This window comes from Aulostomus chinensis, chromosome 5 (assembly GCF_037954235.1).
Source record: "Aulostomus chinensis isolate RoL2024-O1b breed Wild chromosome 5, RoL_Achi_v1.0, whole genome shotgun sequence".
In the NCBI taxonomy this organism is placed as follows: domain Eukaryota; kingdom Metazoa; phylum Chordata; class Actinopteri; order Syngnathiformes; family Aulostomidae; genus Aulostomus; species Aulostomus chinensis.
The window spans coordinates 12848543-12872223 of record NC_141324.1 but is presented as its reverse complement, the minus strand read 5'-3'; the positions used below and the strand labels follow the sequence as shown (position 1 = coordinate 12872223).

General features: G+C 41.9%; 1 protein-coding gene across 2 annotated transcripts; it reads left to right on the top strand.

Annotated features, from left to right (window-relative positions):
• The first annotated feature begins 2121 nt into the window (after positions 1–2121).
• Positions 2122–19164, top strand: mfsd8l2 (major facilitator superfamily domain containing 8-like 2). 2 transcript variants are annotated; one of them, XM_086204883.1, is made up of 11 exons: positions 2122–2420; positions 2519–2704; positions 8843–8905; positions 8992–9111; positions 9285–9364; positions 9782–10058; positions 13930–14003; positions 14330–14543; positions 15474–15596; positions 15777–15907; positions 18018–19164. In XM_086204883.1, the coding sequence occupies exons 1-11, from the start codon at positions 2345–2347 to the stop codon at positions 18096–18098; spliced, it is 1425 nt and encodes a 474-aa protein (XP_086061009.1). In that variant the 5' UTR covers positions 2122–2344; the 3' UTR covers positions 18099–19164. The 2 variants fall into 2 exon arrangements, with proteins under 2 accessions (XP_086061009.1, XP_086061010.1); XM_086204884.1 differs by lacking the exon at positions 2519–2704.
• The last annotated feature ends 4517 nt before the right edge of the window (positions 19165–23681 follow it).

Sequence of the window (23681 nt, the reverse complement as noted above, 5' to 3'; positions counted from 1 at the left end):
TCGAGTGACTGATTTAGCCTGGGTAAAAATAAACAGATAAATAACGTGTTTATGATTTTATCATCACATCAGAAGAGAGAGGTATTTCTGGCTGATTACATCCTTTATGAGGTGAATAGCAGGGAGATGAGCTGATGAAGAGTGCCACAGAAAGACGAGACGCTGAAAGAGCTCCTGGAGAGGTGAAGAAGGGGAGACCGTCAGGCGGACGGTTAAGACCACCCGGTAAGGGTCCTGTTGCCACTAGGGGGCACTCAGCATCGTGTATCATTAGCTGTATTGGCTAGTTGTCTGGAACGTCAGCAACGTCCCCAATGGATACAGACGTGTCTCATCCTTGTTACACAAAAACGACAGACATCCATCATCTGTTCAGACTGACAGACAACTACTGTCTCATATATATTCATTTGTGTGATTATTTTAGATAGGTGGCACGGTGGTGCAGTGATTAGCACTGTGGCCTCACAGCAAGAAGGCTCGGGACTGTGGAGTCTCCATGTTCTCCCTGTGCCTGGGTTCTCTCTGGTACTCCAGCTTCCTCCCACAGTCCAAAGACATCAAGAGGGGACGAGGCTGATTGATACTCTAAATTGACTGGAGGTGTGACTGTGAGTGTGAATGGTTGTCTGTCTCTATGTGTTGGTCCTGAGATGGACTGGTGACCTGTCCAGGGTGAACCCCGCCTCTCGCCCGTAGCTGCTGGGATAGGCTCCACCCCCTTAACAGGAATAAGCGGAAGACAATGGATGGATGGATGGATGGATGGATTTTAGATAACATATTGAAATATGTTGAACATACAGTGGAATGAAACAGAACTGGAACACTTTGGGAGTATTTGAAACGTCTTGATATATGATTTAATTATTTTTGGAAAACTGATTTTGGTGTCAGAGATAGGATATTTGCAAAAGACATTTTACTTTGTCTGAAAATGAAGTGAAGTTGTCTTGATTTTGAGGAGGAAAAAGGACAGAACGTTTCCCTCATTAAAGTGGAGTTCAGTTGTGATGATTATTTTGCTGAACAAAACCTTAAAGCCTCATAAACCATTGTTTGCTACAGAGTTTATTTAATCCAGTGATAAATATTTGCGATTCCAACTGCAAATTTAACAGGGATAGTCTGTGAGGCTAAATTGAGATCTAAAAATATCTCATATCTAAGAGCTCATATTTTATGCTAGAACATTTTAGGTTTCAGGCTTATTATTTACATCGAAGAATCAGGAAAATGAGAAGACAGTGATGAATTCCACAGTGAACATTACTCTCATTTTTTTGCTTTAAAGCTGGGAAATGAATAATCGCTCTACTTTGTAATCCATGAGTTAATATAGAAAAGTGGAATGCCACCACAATAGGTCATCCATTGTAGGATTAAAGTGCACCAAATTTAGTAGTCCTAGTAAATTACTTGAATTTATTATTATTTTTTTTAACTTGTAACAGTTCTAATAGCCCCTGTCAGAATAAATAAGTATAGCTGAGAGTTGGTTGCCCCTCCTCTGTCACCTGCCCTGCACCTCACTTACCTCTGGTGTATTCATGCTCCTCTGTCAGTGCGTTTTTTTCCCTGCTGTTTAGTTTCTTGACCCAGTTGTTTACAGGCCTCAGCTCTGTCTGGTTAGTAAGCTAATTTAAGTAAAAGCTTCTTGTGTATGGACTAACCAGACCTTCCGAGTGTTGTTTTACACTGTTACACTCTTACACTCTCACATTTGGCAGCGTTGTGTGTCATTCATTGAAGGCTTTTTCCCCTCAGCGTAGTAGAGACTTATTACAACAACAACAACAACAACAACAACAACAGCAACAATAATAATGCATTTCCATATTTTTCTGTTAGGCGTTTGATTACCTGGAACTGGCCAGTTCAGCTCGGAGTAGATTGGCTATACTTAAATAATCATAATAAAAATGCATCCATTTAACATTTATTTTTGTTGCTATTTTCAACGTTGGCCCTAAATGATTACAAGAGGACAGGCCGGTCTGGCGTCTATCTGCTTTGTCTTGAGAAGTGGATGACACCTGTGTGCGGACGGGTGCGCCTAAGCTCTACTGGTAACCTGAGCCACTACCGTGCACCAGGCTCATCTTGAAGTGGAATGCCTCTTGGACGCAAACTCCAGCTCTTTTTCATTCCTCCCTCTACAGGAAAGACTTCACATGATCTCGATTTTCTCTCATCTACATGATCTTATACAAAGGATTCCTGATTGTCTGGGAGAGTTCGTGTAATTGGACGTGAGCTGCCTCTTATTATCTGATCATGCCACCAAAGACCGTTTCTGAGCCTCGTGCACGCACAGAGGTCACTTTATGAAAGGCTGAGCACAATGGATTATCACAAAAAGAAGAATCTCACTTTTATCACCATTGGACTGATCTTCATGTTGAACGGCATCGAGTACGGTGAGTTCATGTCCAACGACAGCTTTATGATGAACGAGATGAGCATCAACACCGTAAAGTTAGCTGTTTTCTTTTTCTCTCCTATTCCTCGAGCTCAGCTGTCATTCTGCCTACAATATGGCGGTACCTCCAGATTTTGGAGGCCCCTCCTTATTTCCTGGGCTTGGGTCTGTCTGCCTTCAGCCTCAGCGGGCTCCTCTCAGGCCCGCTGTTTGGGTTGTGGTCGGATCGGAGCAAAACTACAAAGTCCATCATCCTTCTCTCCAATCTGTTTGAGATAGCTGGTGAGTTGCCAAACCACAGAATGACATGAGAAAAACCCGCAGGCTGGACGTCCAGCAGATTCTCGCTCCTCGTGGTTACAAGAGGCCTATTTGGACTCATTCGTCCATGTCCAGGATGACATTGTCTCTGAAAATGAAACGAAGTCGAGAGTCTAGCTATTTCTTTCACCTGGCAGTAATCTAAATTCATTCTTCGTTTACTGCATCGGCAACGTGCAGGAGGGTGGCCCTGCCTGTAGACATGTTCCAGTACAGTTCTGATACTTGCATATCAGCTGATACTGAGAACTGATCAGAGAACAGTGAGTTCAAAATGTAGAAATATTCAATGTTCAATGTAGAAATACCACAGACACATGGGCGTATCGGCATGTCATCAGTATTGGTAAATATTGGTCATTTATAAATATAGGCTTATTTCTCTGATGAGTTTTGTTTCAGTCCACCCATCCACCCATTCTCTGTTATCCATTGGGGGTGAGGGTGGGGATCTGCTTTTCCAGCTGACATTGGGCGAGAGGTGGGGTTCACCCCGGACAGGTCGCCAGTCCATCGCAGGGCCATCAGGAGCGATTAGGGGCTCAGTTATTTGTTCAAGGATACTTTGACACAGTCAGCAGGTTGCTAGACGGTCACCGTACCTCTGAGCCATGCTGCCTCCTGTTTCGTTCAAGTCTTCCTTTCTAGTCATCAATGATGAGGAAGCAACGATAAATATATGTTTTATGAGGTTTTTCAAATATGACTTTTTCAAATTCACAATTTTCACCAACATTCAACATTATCCAAATTAGTAGGTATCAGTTATCAGCCAAGTAAATTATTAGACTATCAGCACATTTACACAAAATGCAGTATTGTCCACTACTGGTAGGATTTACATGTGATGCGATGACCAGGCTTAGACTGTTGAACATGAACAAATACAGAGAGCTTTGGTTTATTGTCTGCTTTGACAGTTCCCCCTTCATACATGACGTTATTTTAATGGTTGGATTCTTGTATCACAGAGTTACTGACAATACATCATTCGCACGGTATTTTAACCATGATAGAATCATAATACTACGGTTCCGCCTCATGACAGCTCCTCCATGACACTTCGCGACATCTGTGTTACTGAGGGAGGAATACCAATTACAAGCAGGTATAAAATTAGTAAGTGCTGTCAGTTTCACAGGATTTGATGACTGAAATCAAACAAGCTAAAAACCTCTTTAACACACTCCCTCTCTTTCTCGCTTTCTCTTGCACAAACGCGCACACACACACACACACACACACACACACACACACACACACATTGAACAACTTGTTTTAGAGGAACAAAAAAGCATTGATTCATATATGTGCAATATTTGTCAGACAGCTAACAGAGAAGGTGCAGAGTGTAAATATTTGTGACCTTCTTTTCTACTTGCATACAGATTATTAAACATGTGTGCACAAATTACCTGCCAGACACAGAACAGGTCATATTTTTGTGTAAATCAGAGACTCCTTACACTCCCCAGCATCAAACCGATCCTCAAGGAACCAAACTGGGACATCTGGGTTGTCCATGAATTCTTGTGTGATTTCAAGGTGAGAACGTTTACCAGTGATGAAGATGATTTTATATTAGCCAACAGCAGAAACACAGTTTATCTAAATTTAGATAACATAACTCTCATAGCCCAGGAGGAAGCAAACATTTATCAGTTGTGTTAAAGGGAGCTTTGTGTCTAAGTTTTTGGAACTAATGATAATTTGAGTTTGCAGGATCTTTTGTTTATTGTGTCTGATTTACTCACTTCAGGGGAAGAACCACAGGGATGTTGTCCAGGACCTGTCACGATTTATTTATTTGATAGAAATCACCCAAATACATTGGAATATAAACTTATATAGCCCATAGGGGGAAGTGAGTGTACTAATAGAGGAGTGAAAAGCTATTTTACTTATTTCTAAAAACGTTTTTCGCTCTTTGAAAGTACACAGGAATTTCACAAGAAAGTAGATTTCCCTGTTTAACATCAGAACTTTAATACAGCTTGCATTTATGGATATGTATAGGTTGCAGTTGTTAATGGAGTCTTACGGTAATACTTCATGCTGAAATGTACCCTGATCTGGTTCGGTAATCTGTGCACACACACTTAACATTCTGTAAGTAAATAGAATGGAAGGTCACAAATAATTGCAGATAGCATTTATGAGCATCGATGTTTTTTTGAAACCTGATCAGATGTGTGAAATTGAAATATTTATTCAGGTTTTGATGTCAAACTTTTGTTAAATGTGTTCAAATTGTTTAAGTGTGTTGTGAGTTCCCAAAATTACATGCAAATCCCACATTTGTTAATCATATTTTTCATTATGAATAAGTGAGGGGGCTGTGAGCATCCTCAAATGGGCTGCAATGCTTTATTTTGAAAAAAATATTTTTTAAAGTCGCATAAAAAAATGATTAAAAGTAGGTATGTGATCAAATCAAATGAAAGTTAGAAAACTCTTTGAAATCATGAAAACGTCAAGTTTAGACGCTCAGTTTGGCAAGCTACGACTCCTCTGGTGAATAATGGAAAAAATTAATCCAAGTTCACACTGGATGTTTTATATCTTTTTTAAATTCCAGAGCTCCTGCCTGTCTTGTGTTGTTTGACTTCATGAATAATTTTCAATCAGATTATGAGCTAAGAATAAAGCACATAATCGTAATAATTTGGTAATTTGATCTTTATTTGAGGGCCTGGCCAGTAAAAAAGAGAATTTATAAATAGGTGGGCCTCGGAGAAGAAAAGTTTGAGAACACCAGATGTACTCCACTTTTGTGACTACAGTGTTTATTTTCTCTCCATAAGTCTGGACCAAGGTGTGTAGACTTACATGTGTATTGACACAGTAGCACTAGCTGTCATTAGCATACCTTGTAAAGCAGGGCCACTCCTTACCAAATTGGGGCCCTAACTGAAATTTTATATGTCTGCATTTTCTGGATGCAAAGTCATGGATGGGGTCGTCGTATGACAACTGCTGTGCCGTTTCTGAGTTGATGCTAATGCTAGCCGAGCCACTTAAGTGTTCTTGTGCCATTGGGGAGCCGAGGAGTTTGATTCTGATTCTGATTTTCATGGAGAAAATACAACATCTCCAGGGCAGTTGTTTGTGTCGGCAGATCTAGAAGGTTCATGCGCCATCAATATCAGACACTCCCAGTTTTTCTGCAAGGCGTTGTTGGGCATCCCTTTAAGCTGGCTGAAATCAAGCAGCACACCAAACTTCTCCTTAACCTGACTAAATGTCTCAAATCTGTCTTGCAGTGATGTGAGAGAAGATTCTACAACAGTATTGAAAAATGTCACTTCTAGCTTTTTCAGAGCGTCGCACATGGGTTCATCTGCAGCCTCATAGGCAAAGTACAGGCATGAGTACCCCTCAGCCGCTTCTCTCTACATTTTGGCTCTATGTTAAGGGCCTCACAGAGTTCCTTGGCTGATGTCTGAGCATCAGCAAACCCAGACTGTCTGTACATGGACAGAGAGGTTTTTGTACTTTCAATGAGTTTGATACCAATGTCAAGTTGCATTGAACTTGCTGCTGTTCACCTGGTTCATGGTGGTCAGAATGTCAAACCACACAACTGAGCAGATCAAAAACCTGTAGGAAGCCACTTCTTCTGCCAGAGCCTGAGCCTCTACCTTAGCAGCTGGGTCATCCGCAGTTTGCCTAACCTCAAGGAGAGTGTCCCTGGTTTCTTTGTCTGGATGTCTGACAGCTGTCATACTCTAAATTCTGCTCTCCCACACAGCAGACACAGATAATTTCTGGACTCTGTCACCAGTTATCTGTATTAGTTCATTTTGTATTCTCTGGCCAAGCTAGTGAACGCGGGTGCTCTCATCTTTTATTCTGGCAAGGTGATTTTCCATCACAGGATCGAACTTTGCTAGCAGCTCAACTTCCTTCAAGAAGTTGCCATTATTTGGCTCATAAAGCTGTGAAGAGCCCCTGAGAGCCAGATTTTTTGGAGGCAAGCGACAGTGTAATACTAATGAGATGTGTGAGGACATTTCACCATCCATTCGTCTCTGCATCTCAGAGATAGTTACTGATGGTCAATTGTCTGGCCCTTCCTCAGACGAAGCTCAAGTTCCCTGCGTTTAAGCATTGCCTTTGTGTGTTCTGGATTGTTGTCCTGACTCTTGAGAGCAGCATTAATATTAGACCAATCACCAAGGCCATCTGTAGTCAGCATTATGTTTGGAGCACTGAAAAGTTTGCAAGCAAAACAAAGCACAGAGTTGTTGTGCTTTGAATACACAAGCCAACTTCTTGTTACTTTGTCTCTATTCGCAAGTGACCAGTAGTACAGACTACGATGAAAACTTCTTCCTCCTGTCTTAGGGAAAGTGAAATCTGACACAACCTTAAAAGGCCCTCGCGGCACAAATTCAACCTGTTTGGTATCTGTTAAGTGCGCTGCCCAAAGAACTGGATCAACTGGTTGTGCAGTGACAGTAGTATCTGTAGCAGTAGTAGAGATACTGCTTGATGGTACTGGTGATGTCCAGGGTGCTGCTGTAGCAGTAGTAGAGATACTGCTTGATGGTACTGGTGATGTCCAGGGTGCTGCTGTAGCAGTAGTAGAGATACTGCTTGATGGTACTGGTGATGTCCAGGGTGCTGCTGTAGCAGTAGTAGAGATACTGCTTGATGGTACTGGTGATGTCCAGGGTGCTGCTGCATCTGCAGGGATGCTGCCTGAAGGCCCTGGTGATGTGCTGAGTGCTTCCTTGCTGTCAGTTGCTGATGCTGCCTCTCAGTTCCCCTTAGTGACATTTTTCAGCATTGACCCTGTTGTGGTAAGAAATCCAGAAAAGAAATCCATCATACAAGCAGATACATAAATATATATATTTTGGTCTTAATGGTAAACTACATAATGAAATTAATGTAAATATGAGCCTAACCCTAACCCTGGAGCATATCCAAGCTGCCTTCAGGCAAGAGGCGGGTTTCACCCTGGAAGGGTTGCCAGTCCATTGCAGGGTCATAATAATAAGAATAATAATCATAATAACCATGATCATAATAGTAATAATAATATTATACTAAAACCACCATTACTGTTAGTACCGATCTGGTACTAATACTACTAATTCTTATACTAATATCTATAAAAACTACTATTATTGCTATCTAATCTTACAATATTATTATCATTGTTGTTGTTGTTGTATTATTATGTATCAATATTGTTATTATGTACTGCTACAGTTCTAAGAAAGCACACTCATTTAACACTAATCAAACAAACTGATATTTCAAACTCTGAATACAGTTCCCTCGGTCAACAAAACACTTCATCACTATTTCTCTGTCTCCTCAAAAGCTCACTGTTATAAATTATATTCACCAACAGATGGTGACATTTACCTCCATAAAATAGTCAAAAACTAATATTGATAGGATATAAACTTGGCTAAATTATATTTCCTATCAATATATGACCCCTAACTGGTCATTTGACCACTTTTGTCATCAGAGGTGAATGCGTAGGGTGTTAACTAGACATTCAATAAATGCTAATCAGGGTAAGCTGGAAAAACAAATTCTCCCATCTAGACAGACTGGAGACAGGGCCTTCCATCCAATGAGGAGCAGCTTAGGTGTTTGTGCCACAAAGATTTATTTTAAGAACATACTCACCTTCAAGTGAAGCACAGACTTCCTCTTGTTTTGTCTTTTCCTTCCTCTTGCTCGCCCCTGACTCATGATGTCTTTTGGACATGTCGACAGGCTACTGCTCTTCATCTACTACCTGCAGCTCTAGAAGTGCCTACTGATGCACCCCTCTGATTGGTCAGATGTCGAGTGCTGTCAATCATTGCAGCGACGCATGCGCGGTCAGATTTCAGGTCTCTTCTCTCCCTCCTCAAGCTGATTTGATGCTCTATGCGCATGTGCACAAATGCGCATCCCCTTGTGCATAGCGTGGCCCCCCATGGAAGATGAGGCCCTACGGACAGTGCGTGTTCTACGTTTAGGGAGGGGGCGGTCCTGATTCAAAGACACAAGTCAATCATGCACTTCCAATATTTGTAATGTATTTGCAATTTGCCAAGCATGATTTTCATTTGTATTTTTCCCCCCCAGGTAACTTCATGTATTTTATGGGATATTCAAAGTGGCTTTTGTTGTGCAGTCGGCTCATAGCAGGTGACACACATGCACACACAAACGCACAGACACATGCACACACATGGTTGCAACGGTGTAACAGAGGGATACTGTTTTCCTCTCAGGTATCGGTGCAGGAGCTGGATCTGCCATCTTCGGTTTCCTGACTCGGTGCACGCGGCCTGATGAGCGCGCTGGCATCTTTGCAGCCATCATGGCTTGTCGGCAAGCCGGCCTCCTTGTCGGTCAGTGTTCACTTCTTTCATCATTCCACCTCCTCTGTCTTCTGCAGAATATCAGACACCGGGAAGAACTGTGTGATGCCTTCTTTGATGTTCACTGAGGTGGAGGCAACTGTCTCTGCATCCTGTCTTCTTTCTTCCTCCTCTTTTAAGTGCATCCTTCTCTCTCTCTCTAGGGCCGGCATTCAACCTGTTCCTGCGGCTGTGTGATTTCAAACTTGGGCCGTTTGTTGTGAACAAGTACACGTCTCCTGGGGTAATGGCAACCAGATAATCAATAATCTAAGGTTCTCTGAAAGCCTCGTGCATACAGGAACAATCTTCAGAAATAACCCTCCGGGGTCATATGCTTTTTTCTGCTTTGTTTTCCTCTGAGTAAGAGGAACACAAAACACCTGCAGCTGCATTCGACTCTTAATGACCTGTATTGATCCACCCCATTATACAAGTCTCCCTGAATACAACACCTATAGCACTGATGTAGCTTGTATGAGATACACCCATTAAGCTGCTTGACTCCTCCATTTTGTCACATAATTTGACACTGTACATCTCCTAATTTCACTGTGGTGAGGTTCTTTATGTTTATGCACCTCCTCCATCCTGTTAGATTAAAATCTAATCAGTGCATCTTGTATCCGATAACACTCCTGTCTTTTTTGTTGCTTCTTAGATATTCATGTGCTTGTTGTGGGCACTGCTTCAGTTTGTTGTCTTGGCAATCTACTGGGATGTTCAGCCCAACACCTTAACTGAGGAGGGAGCACCAATGGTGGAGCTGAAGCAGGAAGAAGAGGAGGAGGCGCCGCTGATGGGGTTGGACGATGAGCCAGTGCACAACTACAGTACTCTCAACTCTGACCATGCGGAGAACTCTGCGTCGTCTGAAATGCAGCCCTTCTACGGTGCCTCATCCTCAAACCTTTTCCAAAAGTTCAGCGCCAGCAGCGGTAAGCGAAGAAGTTTGATGCCCTGCCCACAGCAATGATTGTCAGCTTGCCGTTATTTGTGGGGATTCAGGAAGGAAGAGGTGTCACTGCCGATGCACATGTATCTGTTTTATTGATTTTCCTTCACACACACACAGACACAGACACACACACACACACACACAGTCAGACTTACACACAATCTCCATTCTTATGGTCTCTGTGGAATTGTGTGTGTAGCTTGCTAGATCAGATTCCCAGTGTATTGAGGAGACCTGCCTTATGTCAGATAGTGTGAATGTATATATCTGTTTACATGATGTCTTGTTGAATTAGTGTCATACTAAGTTTACATGATGCAACCAGTGTATATGCTGCTATTGATTAATCATGTTGATGCTTTATTCTTCAACCTCTCTCCTAGTGTATGTGTGTGTTTGTGTGTGTATGTGTGCGTGCGTGTGTGTTTGCATGTCAGTCCTCACTATCGATTCTCTCACTCTTTGAAGATATAGGAGAGCGATGGATAGCAGACTTCCTTTTTTTATTGACTGGTTTGCTGTGGTTGACTTGTGGATAAAATGGAGAGAGAATTGGTAATGTGGTCAACATTCGTCTTATTGATCCCTTTTTGTTTTGAAGAAAGTCTACAAGGCCAGAATCTCCGGAGCAAAACTGAATGCTCCAGCACATCCTTCATATTTGTTTTTCAGGGAGGAATCCCAAAACTGCGTTCTCTCATCAAATCTATTTTAATATCCTTTCATCCATATGTAGATGCATATTTAGAGGAAAAGTAAGATATTTCAGGAAATAGTCTTATTTGCTGTGTTGCTACAAGTACAGAATATTACAAGTTAACACTCACTGGCAACCAAGAAGTTTGTTTCAGACTGTAACAGGTAACCTGGCGTGCTCTGAGGCTCAGCGACTGTTTCTCAAGGTTGGTGAGGTGTGTAAGCTCCCTCTAGAGACCTGTCCGGATAATACATCCTGCAAACAAGAGCAGTCCGGCTTTTAATGCATTCGCCTAGTAGCATAATAGCCTATTTTTAAAAAAAAATAATTTTAACCTGAAAATTGTTGATTTTTAAAAGAGATAGAATGTAAAAGAATGAAGGGGGGCAACGGTACTTTCTAAAAAATATCAGCATGTCATTGAACTGCATTCCAGAAAAAACAGGCTTGGTAGTGGGCAATTTTGAGAAAAGTCCATGGAAGTGTCCAAAGACATACTTATTAACTGTAACATATCTCTGTGAATGCAGTGTTCAATTTAAAATGTTGACCCCCCTCGTTGAATTTACAACTCATGAGGTCCTCTAGTCCGATCTGAAGGAGTTTAGTGAAGTCTGAGAACAAAGAACCAGTGATTTTAACACAAAGTATGAAAGCTGTAATTTGGGCAACCAGGAAGTGCAGATGTAACTGTGTAACACATGAGATGAGATGTAACAGGTGACTGAGGAAAGAATGTGGTAGGAGCAGAGGAGGCAGAGAAATGACCAGGACAGCTTAGCAGGGTGAATTGACAATATACAAATGGGGGGGAAAAAATGGAAAAAAAACCCCAGTAAACAGCTGAACAAGTTTCTTCCCATTTCCAAAGAGTAGCTATGGATGACTTCTCAGATGGTTCTTGAGAGCAAACCATCTCGAGGTTTGTACTGCACAGCCAGGACAGAGCTGGCGAGCTTTGCACACACTTGTGTGTTTGAGTAACCTAATATAACTTTGGTTTCTCTGTGAATGGTTAAAAAAAAAAAAAGTGGTGGGTTCAACAGCTTTTTTTTTTTCTTTCTTTTTTTTTCTAGATCAGTATTGTATCACTAAACTGTAGGATCCAGTGTTTTGAGGCAATATTGGAGATTACACAGCAAGAAAATGTGTGTTCTCAGAATGTCTGCACCGGTGAGGTACGCTGTCTTGTAACATTAATACAACATTCCTTGATGGTCACTGGGGTTCTTCGAAGGTGAGGGGCATGATATTAAGCAGACTTTTAGGGAAGATTCAGGATGTTCTGGAAATGTTAGAGGAACGCATAAAGGGAGTGTACACTATATAGGATGTTCTTGGTTTCCTATCAAACGATCCTGTCACATTACGTTCTGAGAGCACTGTGTAAAGAGCTTGAGGAAATTCTCTATTTTCCCCTAAACTGTCCTCTAATCTCTGACACTGTACAACCCCAACCTCCATAAACTGTCAACTATGTAATACTTTGTCATATTTTTAAGGCTGTTACAAAAAGGAAGTATGAAAATCATAAAACAGGTCATAAAAAATGACATCGTGTAAACCACAACATAATTCATCAGAAAACAACTGGCATGGTGCACGTCACTTCAAGTCCAATATGAGGGACTTGTCATCTGTGCTGTCACTGCTGAGCTGGATTGCACCACCAGTGGCTAGGCTAGCACCACTGACATCAATGCTAACTGCGGCAAATAGTTTTAACTCTCTGGTGTTCAGTTGTTATACTGCGTCTACCGACAGTTTCTGCTGCTCCTGTGAGTGTGATGAGAGGTTGTTTCAAACATTTATCCATATTTGAGCCAGTAAGGAACCATACTGGATGCTACAGGGTCTTCAGGGATGTTGAGTGAGCTCCAATCAGAGGAAGAGCAGGAACAGATCTTTGTTGAATGCAGTTTAAAACATGAAACATAAAACATTTATGATGATTTATATTGGATTTTGTAAGAATACTATTTTTGGCCTTCTCCCTGACATCTCTGTTACCATGGAGCCTATCCCAGCAGCCTGCGGGCGAGAGGCGGGGTTCACCAGCCCATCCATGGACAGGTCACCAGTCCATCGCAGGGCGAACATTTAAACACAGACAACCATTCACACTCACCGCCCACGCCTACAGTCAGTTTAGAGTATCAATCAGCCTCGTCCCCTCTTGCTAGTCCCCAAGTCTTTAGACTGTGGGAAGAAGCTGGAAAGAACTTACGTGAAAGAACCCACACAGGAACAGGGAGAACATGCAGACTCCACACAGAAAGATCCCGTGCTCAAACCAGGGCTCGAACCTGGAACCTTCTTGCTGTGAGGCCACAGTGCTGACCACTGCACCACCGTGCCGCCCACCATAGAGAAACCATGTAGGAAAATTTTATTTACGTTCCAAAAGTCTACATGGTTATGGTGCTATGTAACCATAAAATAGGTCATATAGGGAAGTGTGTCACTCCGAACGTTAAAGACTGTGGCACTTTTAGCGAATGGTACGAAGAACGTCATCACCGAACAAAGATAACTGTTAGGATAGCTTGGCCTCACCTAGATTGATAAATATAAAATAAAAATGACTGCAGTCCCTCATCTTGTTGTATACCATTTTTGGTCTCCTGTAAATTTATATAATGAGAGTTTAACTCCACATCTACTTGTGTTTACCTACAGTGTACATATACATACGCAGTTGTTGACTAAAATGAAATCTTGTGAGCACCAGTGCTCTACATTAAACAGAAATAAGTGAAGCGTAGTAGATCACACACTGTAATATCAAGCCTTTCTTGCAGCCATCTGGCACCTTCATCCAAATTTAGCAGCAAGCCCAGCTCATGTTTCCTCCTCTCCAAGCCCATAAGGAGGATTTTTTTTTTTCTCCAGGAAAAGCTATTACTGAAATTTGGATTTGATTAAAATTATCAGGTTATGGACATAAGAAAACGAATTATCTCTTGAAAAAGAAATAGAGAGTTAATTGAACTAGAAGATCATCGTGACCGACCAGCCAGGATCTGCTTCTTTCAATCACCAGGTTTTCTTTTCTCGTTAAACATCTCCATCTCAACCTAAATTGCCAGTTTAAACTTTCAATTTAAAGGCAGTGCTTGAGCTGGTTTTATGATTTTTTTTCATCTCTCTGTAGAGTTCCTGAAAGAAGAGGTGGTTGTTCTCCTCACGGCTCAGTTCATCACTCTCTTCAATCAGACAGCGCTGGAGGTGAGAGTAGCTACCGCTGGGATCCATCAGACGGAGTTTCTCAGTGTTGCACACAGTGTCCTATTTTAGCCTGGGCTTCATCAATCTAAGCCATACTCGGGTAGAAAATAATCAAGTATCGTGTAATGGTCAGAGTGAAACTGATGTAACAAGTGCACATAGTTGGTCAAGGAAAGAGGCCCCCTCGATTCCTTTTCTGACCGGGATTACACAATTATTTTAAAACAGAAGGAAGTGTTTCATCTATATTAAGATCTCTTACTTTATCTCTGATCTGTGTACGTGACATTGCAAACATTTTTCTAACCCCCCCCCCCCCCCCCCAGACCATGGTGACTCCTCTGACACAGCGCTACTTCAGCTTTGGCGAGCTGGGCAACAGCCTGATGTACAGCCTGTGTGGGGTGGAGGTCATCCTGGGTTTCTTCTTTGTTCGCTGGCTGAGCAGGAAGGTGGCGGACCGCGCTGTGCTGGCCGTAGGCCTGGTCATCTGTTGTGCCGCCTGTATCTGGTGCATCATCTTCCTGGGCAACCTCAGAGGTGCTAACCTGCACAGGACACACACACGCACGCGCACACACACACACACGCACACACACACACACACACACACACACACACACGCACACACACACACACACACACACACGAGTTAAAAATTACTTGAGCCAAATCCTGTATGTGGGGTTGGTGTGGAGAGCCAAAGGGAGCCATATTGGGTTACGCACAGGCTGAATTGAATGTGCTCTGTAAATGATATCGTTCGCAAGCCAGCAGGAGATCATGCAGGGAAACTGGATCCTGTATGTTCGTGTTGGCCTGTGTCTTTTTCAGCTTGTCACGTTTATCGCTCTGATTACAAGTGACAGGTGCTGGAGCTGTGGATCGCCTGGGTACATATAAAGGGATTACAGTAATCTAATTAGACAAAAAATGCAAGCATATCATGGATTTGTTTGCTATTTGTTACAGTAACTGCCAAAGAAACACAACCCAAAAAGAGAGATACCTGCAGAAAGTGACCAGTTGGAATCAGGTTTGATTGGTGAAATTGCATTTGGATTACAAGATTATAAAGTTTTCAGTTTTCAACGGGAACATCTAACATTTTGAGTGGGCGCACATTCACACAAACATGTGCATGATGCAAAGCAGCAGAGAACAAAAATGTTGAGGCTGCCAGCTTGGCAGTGGTCTCATTTTCAGATAGAGCTGTGTCTGATGGTGCCAAAGCATTTGTGGAAGGAACTTAAAAATCAAGGGAAGATGAGCTGGAAAATTGAAGTATGATCTGTCACATACTTTCATTATCACTGTGTATCAGCAGTAAAAAGCAAAAAATAGCAGTTAGATTAACTAATGGTTTGAGTCTAAAGTATGTGACATGTGAGATAACGCTGAATGTAACTGTTTAGTGTTGCAGTTCATATTTTCAGGAACATCTTGCTGTTATCTCTCTGCTTCCTGCAGGTGGATATGGGTGGGAGCTATCAGCCTTCATCATTGGAGTGTTTCTGCAGCTGTTGGGGCTCCCCTTTGTGGCCGTGTCTCAGGTGTCGCTCTTCTCCAAAGTCACTTCAGAGAAAACACAAGGTTGGCACATTTTACCTTGGCACCGTTTGAGTGCTGCAGCCTATTAAACCAGCAGATGGCAGCTTGGAATTTGAGGCACAAAGAAAACAGTTAGCTTCAACATGTTATACTTTGAAGCCTTACTCTAATGTTTGCAGATCAAAGAAATAAGGTTTCATTGTTTGTGTTTCAACAAAAAAGGATTCAGCCAAGGTGTCAGACGCTCAGTGGGGGGTTTGGCCACCATCTTGGGTCCTTTGTGGGCTGGAGGATTGACTGACAATTTATACATAATGCTTGGGATGATGCTGGCTCTCCTCACGATGATCTCAGTAAGTGTCAACTCTCATTTTAACATAGATTTAAACAGGAGGAATGACATTTGGGGAGATACACCTGCTTTTCAAGTCTGTAAGCTAGCCAGTAATGTTAGCTTAGCAGACATTCACGAAATAGAGGAAAACATTCATTAAAAACGATCCAATATTTCTTAATTTTTTTGTTTATAAAATCTGTGTGTTGAAAGTGGAGTGAGGTTGAAGGCTGTTCTCATTCTGTATTTTACTTATTTCTACAAAAACACAATTGTTATGGGGGGGGGGGTTAGAAGTGAGATCTCAGGACTTTTGCAGCTGTTCTCATTTATATATTTGCATATATTTATTTGTCACTCTTTTCAATAACAAGATTATTTTTATCCTTTTTTTTTTTTTTTGGAGAACCATAACAAATAGGAGATGGAAATTAGTCGTTTACAGAAGTTGGTTGAGATAATTGTAACATTCAAATGAAGCCAGAAGACCTGCTTCCCATTTCTAGTGTTTTTGCTCAGCTAAGCCACCTGTCTTGATACTTTTATACAGAGATTTCACATTGGTAGCATAGAAATGACCTGTCATTACTGTGGCATACACAGAGCCAACCAAACCTGGCATAATACCGCCCAAGCTTGTGAATTTATAACGATTCAGTCGGGTGAAAGGAAGGCTTAGCGTGTCAACTCAAACTCAACTAATCAATGCTTTCAGTTAGCTGTTCTCCTGTTACTACCTCTGCTGCCAAAACAGAGGCGTGTGATGGAATGTGTCAATGAGAATATCAACCTGCTGTTATGATTTTTATACTGTAAAGGTTCTGTGCTATGCTTTATGTAACGTTTCTATGAGAAATGATTTAGAGCTGTGGCTAAAAGGTGCACTTTTTAAATTTGAAAATAAGATAGAACCAGTCATTCAAGTTCTCCTCTAGCCAGGGAACTTTTTCGAGACTCGATTGAATGGCTACCTCAAGCAGCAGAACCACCCTGAATCTGGCGAGGTCACCATCCGTGTTGTCCATGTATCAGATAATCTGAGCTAGTCATTCAAGTTCTCTCCCACTACTTTGTACCTCATGAGGCGATAGTGAGTCTGTGGCATGAAGGAGCAACATTTCTAGTCCCTCACCCTGTCTTTGAAGCTGGATTTATAGTTGTATGTTGGGTCTGTGCTCCAGTCTAATGACCCACATGTTACACTAGCATAACACTTCTGGAATGATGTGCTGCAAATACACCACCAAAAAGCTCTTTGTGGTGGGGCTTCTACGTTGATGTGTTGTTTCTAGCTTTAAACAGTGGCATTTGAAATTGAGTGTATAGTTTTGGCGTTTAAACTTCTAAAATACTGAACAGGAGTTATTTTCACTGAAATTAAGCCCAGACCAAAGGATTAGATGATGTGGAAATGTGTAGGAGGACATGTGTCACGGTGCGAATCAGTCGCAGCTGGTAGGGTCAACACTGACATGATGCGCTGTTACATTTTCAGGGAGGTGCAGTCCAGGCTACATATGGCGCACCTAGGTACCTGTAGGCTCCGTGGTTGATTTAACACCCAATGCTCCCCTCCTTCCACATCACAACAGCTCTGTCTGCCCATCTACCTCACACACCATCTTACCCTCACTCAAGTGAACAAGACCCAGAGAAACTCCCTCACTCCATCTCTCATAGATAGCGAGTTGTATCATAACACTCATTTGTTTTCAAAATGACAAACTGCACCTTTCTAAATGGACACTGACCTTTTGGGAAATATGCATACCCTTCTCAGACCAGGTGAGAAGATGGATACCCTTCCCTCCTCTGTGCTACATTAGGAGGCTGAGACCCACTGAGACCGGCTAAATGACAGTTAGCTTAGCACAATACCTGTGAGTCTCAGGTTCCTAATGCAGCACAGAGGAGTGAAGGGTCTCTTCTCATTGGGCTCTGAGCATGAATAATCAGTGAATTTAAAAAAAAAACCCAAAAACGGCCATGCTCCTTCAGTAAAACTATTTTTTTCAGATGCCAACATTGACAAACATTAGCTCAGGGTTGCCTTTGCTTCACTTTGCATGTCTCTGATAGCCCTTGTGCTCCCGAGTCTCTAATGCGCCATCGTGCTGTACTTTTTGCAGGTTATGACAGGACTGTCCTACGGTCGGCTGACGGAGCCCAGGGTCGTGCAGTGTGCCCAGAGCTTTGACAGTGGAGGGTAGAGCTGCAGAAGAGCTGGGCAGACTGAAGGGAAGAGAGGCAATGTCCTTCACTTCTGAGAGAATCAGTACAGGTTTACTGCAGAGGGAAGTCTATAAGTGTGGAATAAAAATGCTGCGGAACAATGTGCATCAGGAGCTGCCACAGAGGGGATGTCTCTGCTTCAGGCCTTGCTTTTATTCTTTCATCTGCTTACCTTGTATGACGACTATTACATATATTTTACACCAGGGGGCACTATTGCTCTCATGTAGACGATGCAGAGCTGTAATTGAAGATGAAAGCCATTATTTTTAAACTAAACTATTTATATTCCCAGGTGTTGATGAGAAGATAAGAGAGCAGGTCTTTCTGTGTGACCCTTATATACCAAATTTTTATTTCTTATCCTCAGAGCCCTCCCCCCCCCCCCCCCCACACACACACACCCACACAAAATAACACACACTCTGAAAATGAAACATTTGACACAATGAGTGTAGAAGTTGTCAAGATCTCATCGGCTGCATGTCAGTGTTGCTGCTAAAAGAAAATGGTCAAAGACAGTTAGGCTTTATTTATTTGACAATGTTGGAGACAACAGGTGCATTTTTATCATTAAAAAACATAAAGCCTTGCAAATTAGATTGATGATATCTGAATATACTCCTCCACATCCTGTGTACAAGTATAGGACACTTGTGAATTAGAAACAAATTAACTTGCAATCAGTATTTGTGGTGTTTAAAGAATAAAAGCATGACAAGGAGTGTGTATAGTTGTACCTTATATTGTCCTCTAGGATGAGCTACATGCTACACATCTGCTTTTGACAGGAGAGAGCCGTAAGCAACATCAAGGCTTTGTAGATTCCCTTTGTACCACTGATCACGGCTTTGGACAATCTCTGTGTTTTTGCATAATTGCAGATAAGGCTCAGTAACCTTTCCAGTTTTCTCTACTCAGCATGCGATGTTTAGCTTTCCTGAGGCTTTTTGCCTGAAATGGAAATTCTAATCTCTTGGACTCAAGGACATAGTATTTATAAGTACTTTCATGGCCTGATCAGTGTATTCAGCTACTTGACATTTTAAGGGAGATAACGGCGTGTATAGAATCAGGTCGAACCTAAAGTTACACTCTTTGGACCAGCTCAATTTTTGAAAAGAAAAAAAAAAACCTGAATAAATGAGTGGAAAACCATGAAGACACTGCTCCCATGATTGAGTCTAAAAATGATGTCAGCCACATAATTCGCACATACGTGGAAGTGCTGCCGGCCCTTTTTTTTTTTTTTTTTTAATATATGAGTGGAACTCTGATGTGACTTTACTCTCTAAACTACTTTTACTTTAGAGTGGTAAACATGTGGAAGTCAAATGTGATTTATGGAGCCAAAATCACAGATCAATTCCCCTGCAGGGGGTTTTCATCCGTACCAGCGACAACACCCTCCGTCCTCAGACCTCTGTTCAGTTGAGAAGAACAACACAAAATATCTCTTTAACTGGAAAAAAGTTAGAAATCTCATGGAAAGACACTTGGGGACCCTGGGCTGGAAAGATAGACGTGCAATAGATTAACAAAATCATAATTTATACAAAATTTGATGACACACTTCCTCACAGATGGCTGCACGGTGGTGCAGTGGTCAGCACTGTCGCCTCACAGCAAGAGGGTTCCTTGGTTTGAGTCCCTGCTCCATCACGGGGTCTTTTTGTGTGGAGTCTCCATGTTCTCTCTGTTCCTGTGTGGGTTCTCTCTGGTACTCCAGCTTCCTGCCACAGTCCAAAGACATCAAGAGGGGACGAGGCTGATTGATACTCTAAATTGACCGTAGGTGTGACTGTGAGTGTGAATGGTTGTCTGTCTCTGTGTGTTGGTCCTGTGATGGACTGGTGACCTGTCCAGGGGGAACCCTGCCTTTCGCCCGGGGGATAGGCTCCAGCCCCCGCCCCCCCCGCAACCCTTAACAGGAATAAGCGGAAGAAAACGGCTGGAAATGGACTTTCTCATAGATAAAGATCTGGGGCCCGAGCCATAGACCTCCTGTCCCGCCATGCAGGAGACACAGCTTGGTGGCATGTAGGAAAAGGAAGATAATAAAACAGCAATCTAATCACTAGATGTTGTATTGTATGTTTACAAAATGAATTAGATTTGTAGAGCATAAAACACAATGGAGCAATCAACATACAACCGAAGTAAAATTATAAAACGTTTCAACAAAAGGCTGTTGTTTAATAATGCTGGATTCCTCTTCAAGAGCAAAATGTCACCATGATTCTGTGCTTTTATCAAAAGAACTTGGATCTCTTGATAGATGGGCAGTATGGCGTAACCATTTTGAAAAAAATGTGTGATTGGAATTATTTTAATGATATTGATATTTTAGGTTCACAGTTGCGGAAGGAATCGTCATTCTTGTGTCATAATTCACATTTTAGAGGGAAATTATTTTTGCAGGGGCTTTTAAGAAACAGATGTTTTCTTGAGTCTGCAGGACATGACTTGAATGGGATTGCACTGCCACTCATAAAATTTTGATATCTTGTTCTGATGGGCAGTGTACATTTTAATCATTACCCTAATCTATTTCTCGCCAGAATTTCTACTTTTACAATTTCAGGTCTTTTGTATTATTATTAAATACTATATTCTAATTATGATGCAAACTGCTTGCAGTTTTGCTGAGTTATAATCCTGAGTCCGATAACGACACAGAATCTCCAGGTTGGAAAATGAATACCCCCCAAAGCTGTCATAGTCAATCTCAAAGCAGTGATTTTAAGCTTAAAATCTTGTACCATACGGTGCACTCTATCATGACATCACCAAATAGCTGACGTCAATATAGAGTGCAGCACAAAAATCAGCCATCAGATTAGTAAAAGGGCGCTGACAACAAATGCTAACAACCCCACAATATTTGTGCATAGAAGCACATGACAAAAACTTTGGCACAAAGACGTGGATACATATTTCATGTGTAAAAGGTGCTACTTTTCCATCAAATTTTGTGTTCTCCATCCCTAACAGTCAGTAGCTGAGTTAGTAAATATCTCCCTATAATTCTAAATAAATCCTTTTGGCATCTAAATATGAGACAAACCATTCAAACATGAGATAGTCTGGGTAGATCAACTATCTTCCACGTACAGGCAACACTCGCTCCCCCGAAGACATAAATAGAGAAGTCACAGGTCTTGACTTTGTGTGTTAAATGTCCCAAAGGGCAGGCACAAATGCACAAGTTATGAAATTTTAAAGATACACAGAACGACCATTTGATGCAGGAGCCAATGATGCTTTGCGGGAATGTCGCTATGGAGATGGGCTTTTGTGAGGTAAGTGAAGGCCAAAGATGAAGTTCTATTATGTCATCGGAGAGTGGAATAGATGCAGGTATCGTGAAGGCATTTGCATGCTCTACTACTATGCGACTATTCATGGGAAGTCAGCTGTTTTCATGCTAAGAAGAATAGCTTGGCAGTGATTGAAGTTATTCACTAGAGTGTAAAGAATACCTCGGTAGGTCTGAACATTATTTCGGTACGATTTCCGTGAACAGTGGACTGAACCGTGAATAGTGAAGCGCAGTTATATTGTTGTGACTTTCGCTCCACACTTGAGTGGTTTATCTTGACTAAATATCCTCTTTTTGATCAAAAGAAAATCCACCCAGAGCTTTTTTCATTTATTTGCATTGACCTGCCCTGAAGGCAAATTGACGTTGTCAGAGATAAAGGTAATTGGTCACAAAGAGGGAAGCAGCGTTTGACTGAAGCCGATGTATAACAATTATGTTAGCAGCAGCGGAGTGGCTCTTCTCCTCCTGATGGTATTAGCTGGACTGAAGATGGTCATTAATGGCTTGTAGATGATAGATGAGTTCTACTGCTGAAGAATACAAAGGGGGGATGAAATCAGCCTGGCTACATTCATTCCATAATTCACTTTTCCCCCGTAGCTCTCCAGACTTACAAATCATTAATAGAGAGATGTAATTTTACAGGAATATATTTATTCAGGGTGTCATTTTGCTTCCTTGGCTGAGGCCATTTATTAAAAGAAATCTTTTAAATAGATGTCAGTGGTCGGTGTCCACTCAGCGAAGATTTACTGTTTCACCATCATTGTTGCTGACTTAATCACCTGAGTTATGAGTGTCTTTGCCAGGGTGTGGCTTAACTCCAAAAGGGAGAAGTACCTCTCTCTCTCTCTCTCTCTCTCTCTCTCTCTCTCTCTCTCTCTCTCTCACACACACACACACACACACACACACACACACACACACACACAGATTGTGAGGGAAATTTGCGACCAATTACTTGAAAGTTTTATTTTATTCACTGTATTTTGTGTTTGAGCAGGCACCGTAATATGGAGATGGGCAACTAATGAGCTGACAGGAGAATGGAAAAGTGAAGAAAGGAGAAGGGATGGATTGCGGCTCCATATCAATCACACATCTTTTACGTCTCTCTCTCTCTTTCATGAGCAGCTTTAGATTCAAAACCAGGGTGTGTTGGCGGGAAGGCGAGTGATTTGATTGATCACATGTGACACTCAGGTAGCCTCCGTCTGCATGTCTTTCAGCTGCCATCACTGTGTTTGTATTCTGGCATCGCCTCAGATACATTGAATCAATCGCCTCCGCCCGCGCCAGCCATCCACCTCCACATATGTGGGCCTGGGTGAAATTAATGCCTTTGGGACATACACAAGCGCTGGGTTTAAGGCTGCCTCGCTCATTGATTGGAGCCTATTGTACTAGCAATGGAAATATATTCAGATAATTATCAGACTCATTAGGGTTTGTGGTTTGCTCTTGAACCTGCTTTGTGCGGAGATTTGTTTCAGCAGCAGCAGCAGCAGCAGCCAGACTTAAAGCTGACAGTAAATTTGCTCATCAACCAGTTTCGTTCCAGTGTGAGGTAAAATTATCCAATATTTCACGCTCTGGCCCTTTTGGAGACAGTGTTGCTCAGCTAGTCTTAATGTGCTATGAAGCTAAAAGCAGTATTATCATGGCTGGATTCACATCAATCCAAGCTCCTCTTATATGTGAGTGATAAACTAAAATACACAAGGACTCTTTACCTTCTCTATCCTCCTGGGGTAATAAGAAGCTCAGTCATGCCTGTTGTCTAACAGTGTTAAGGTCAGGGTTTATCTGCGGATGGACCTGTGGGAGCTCATTGATCCCATTAACTGTATGTGTGAAGGATATTATGAAATGATGAGAACTTCATAGGAGGTCAGCCGAGGATCAATATTAAATCCTATCTCATTTATAATCCTGCTGAGCAAAGAGGCTCGGCAGGGCTTAGCTGCTTAAAGAAGACAGCATTTGACAATTGACTTTACTGCTCATATGAATAAATGGAATGACACACACACGCGCGCGCACACACACACACACACCCTTTGAGATGACTTTTTTAATGTGCAGGCACATCTGCTGCACGATTGTCAGCAACCGCACTATAAATACATTGATGAATGATGGAGAGGCTTGACCAAAGAACAAACATGACAATATGAAAATGGAATCAATTCCAGAAATATTTGTTACATCTGCTGCGGATGTCAGCTATTTTTAA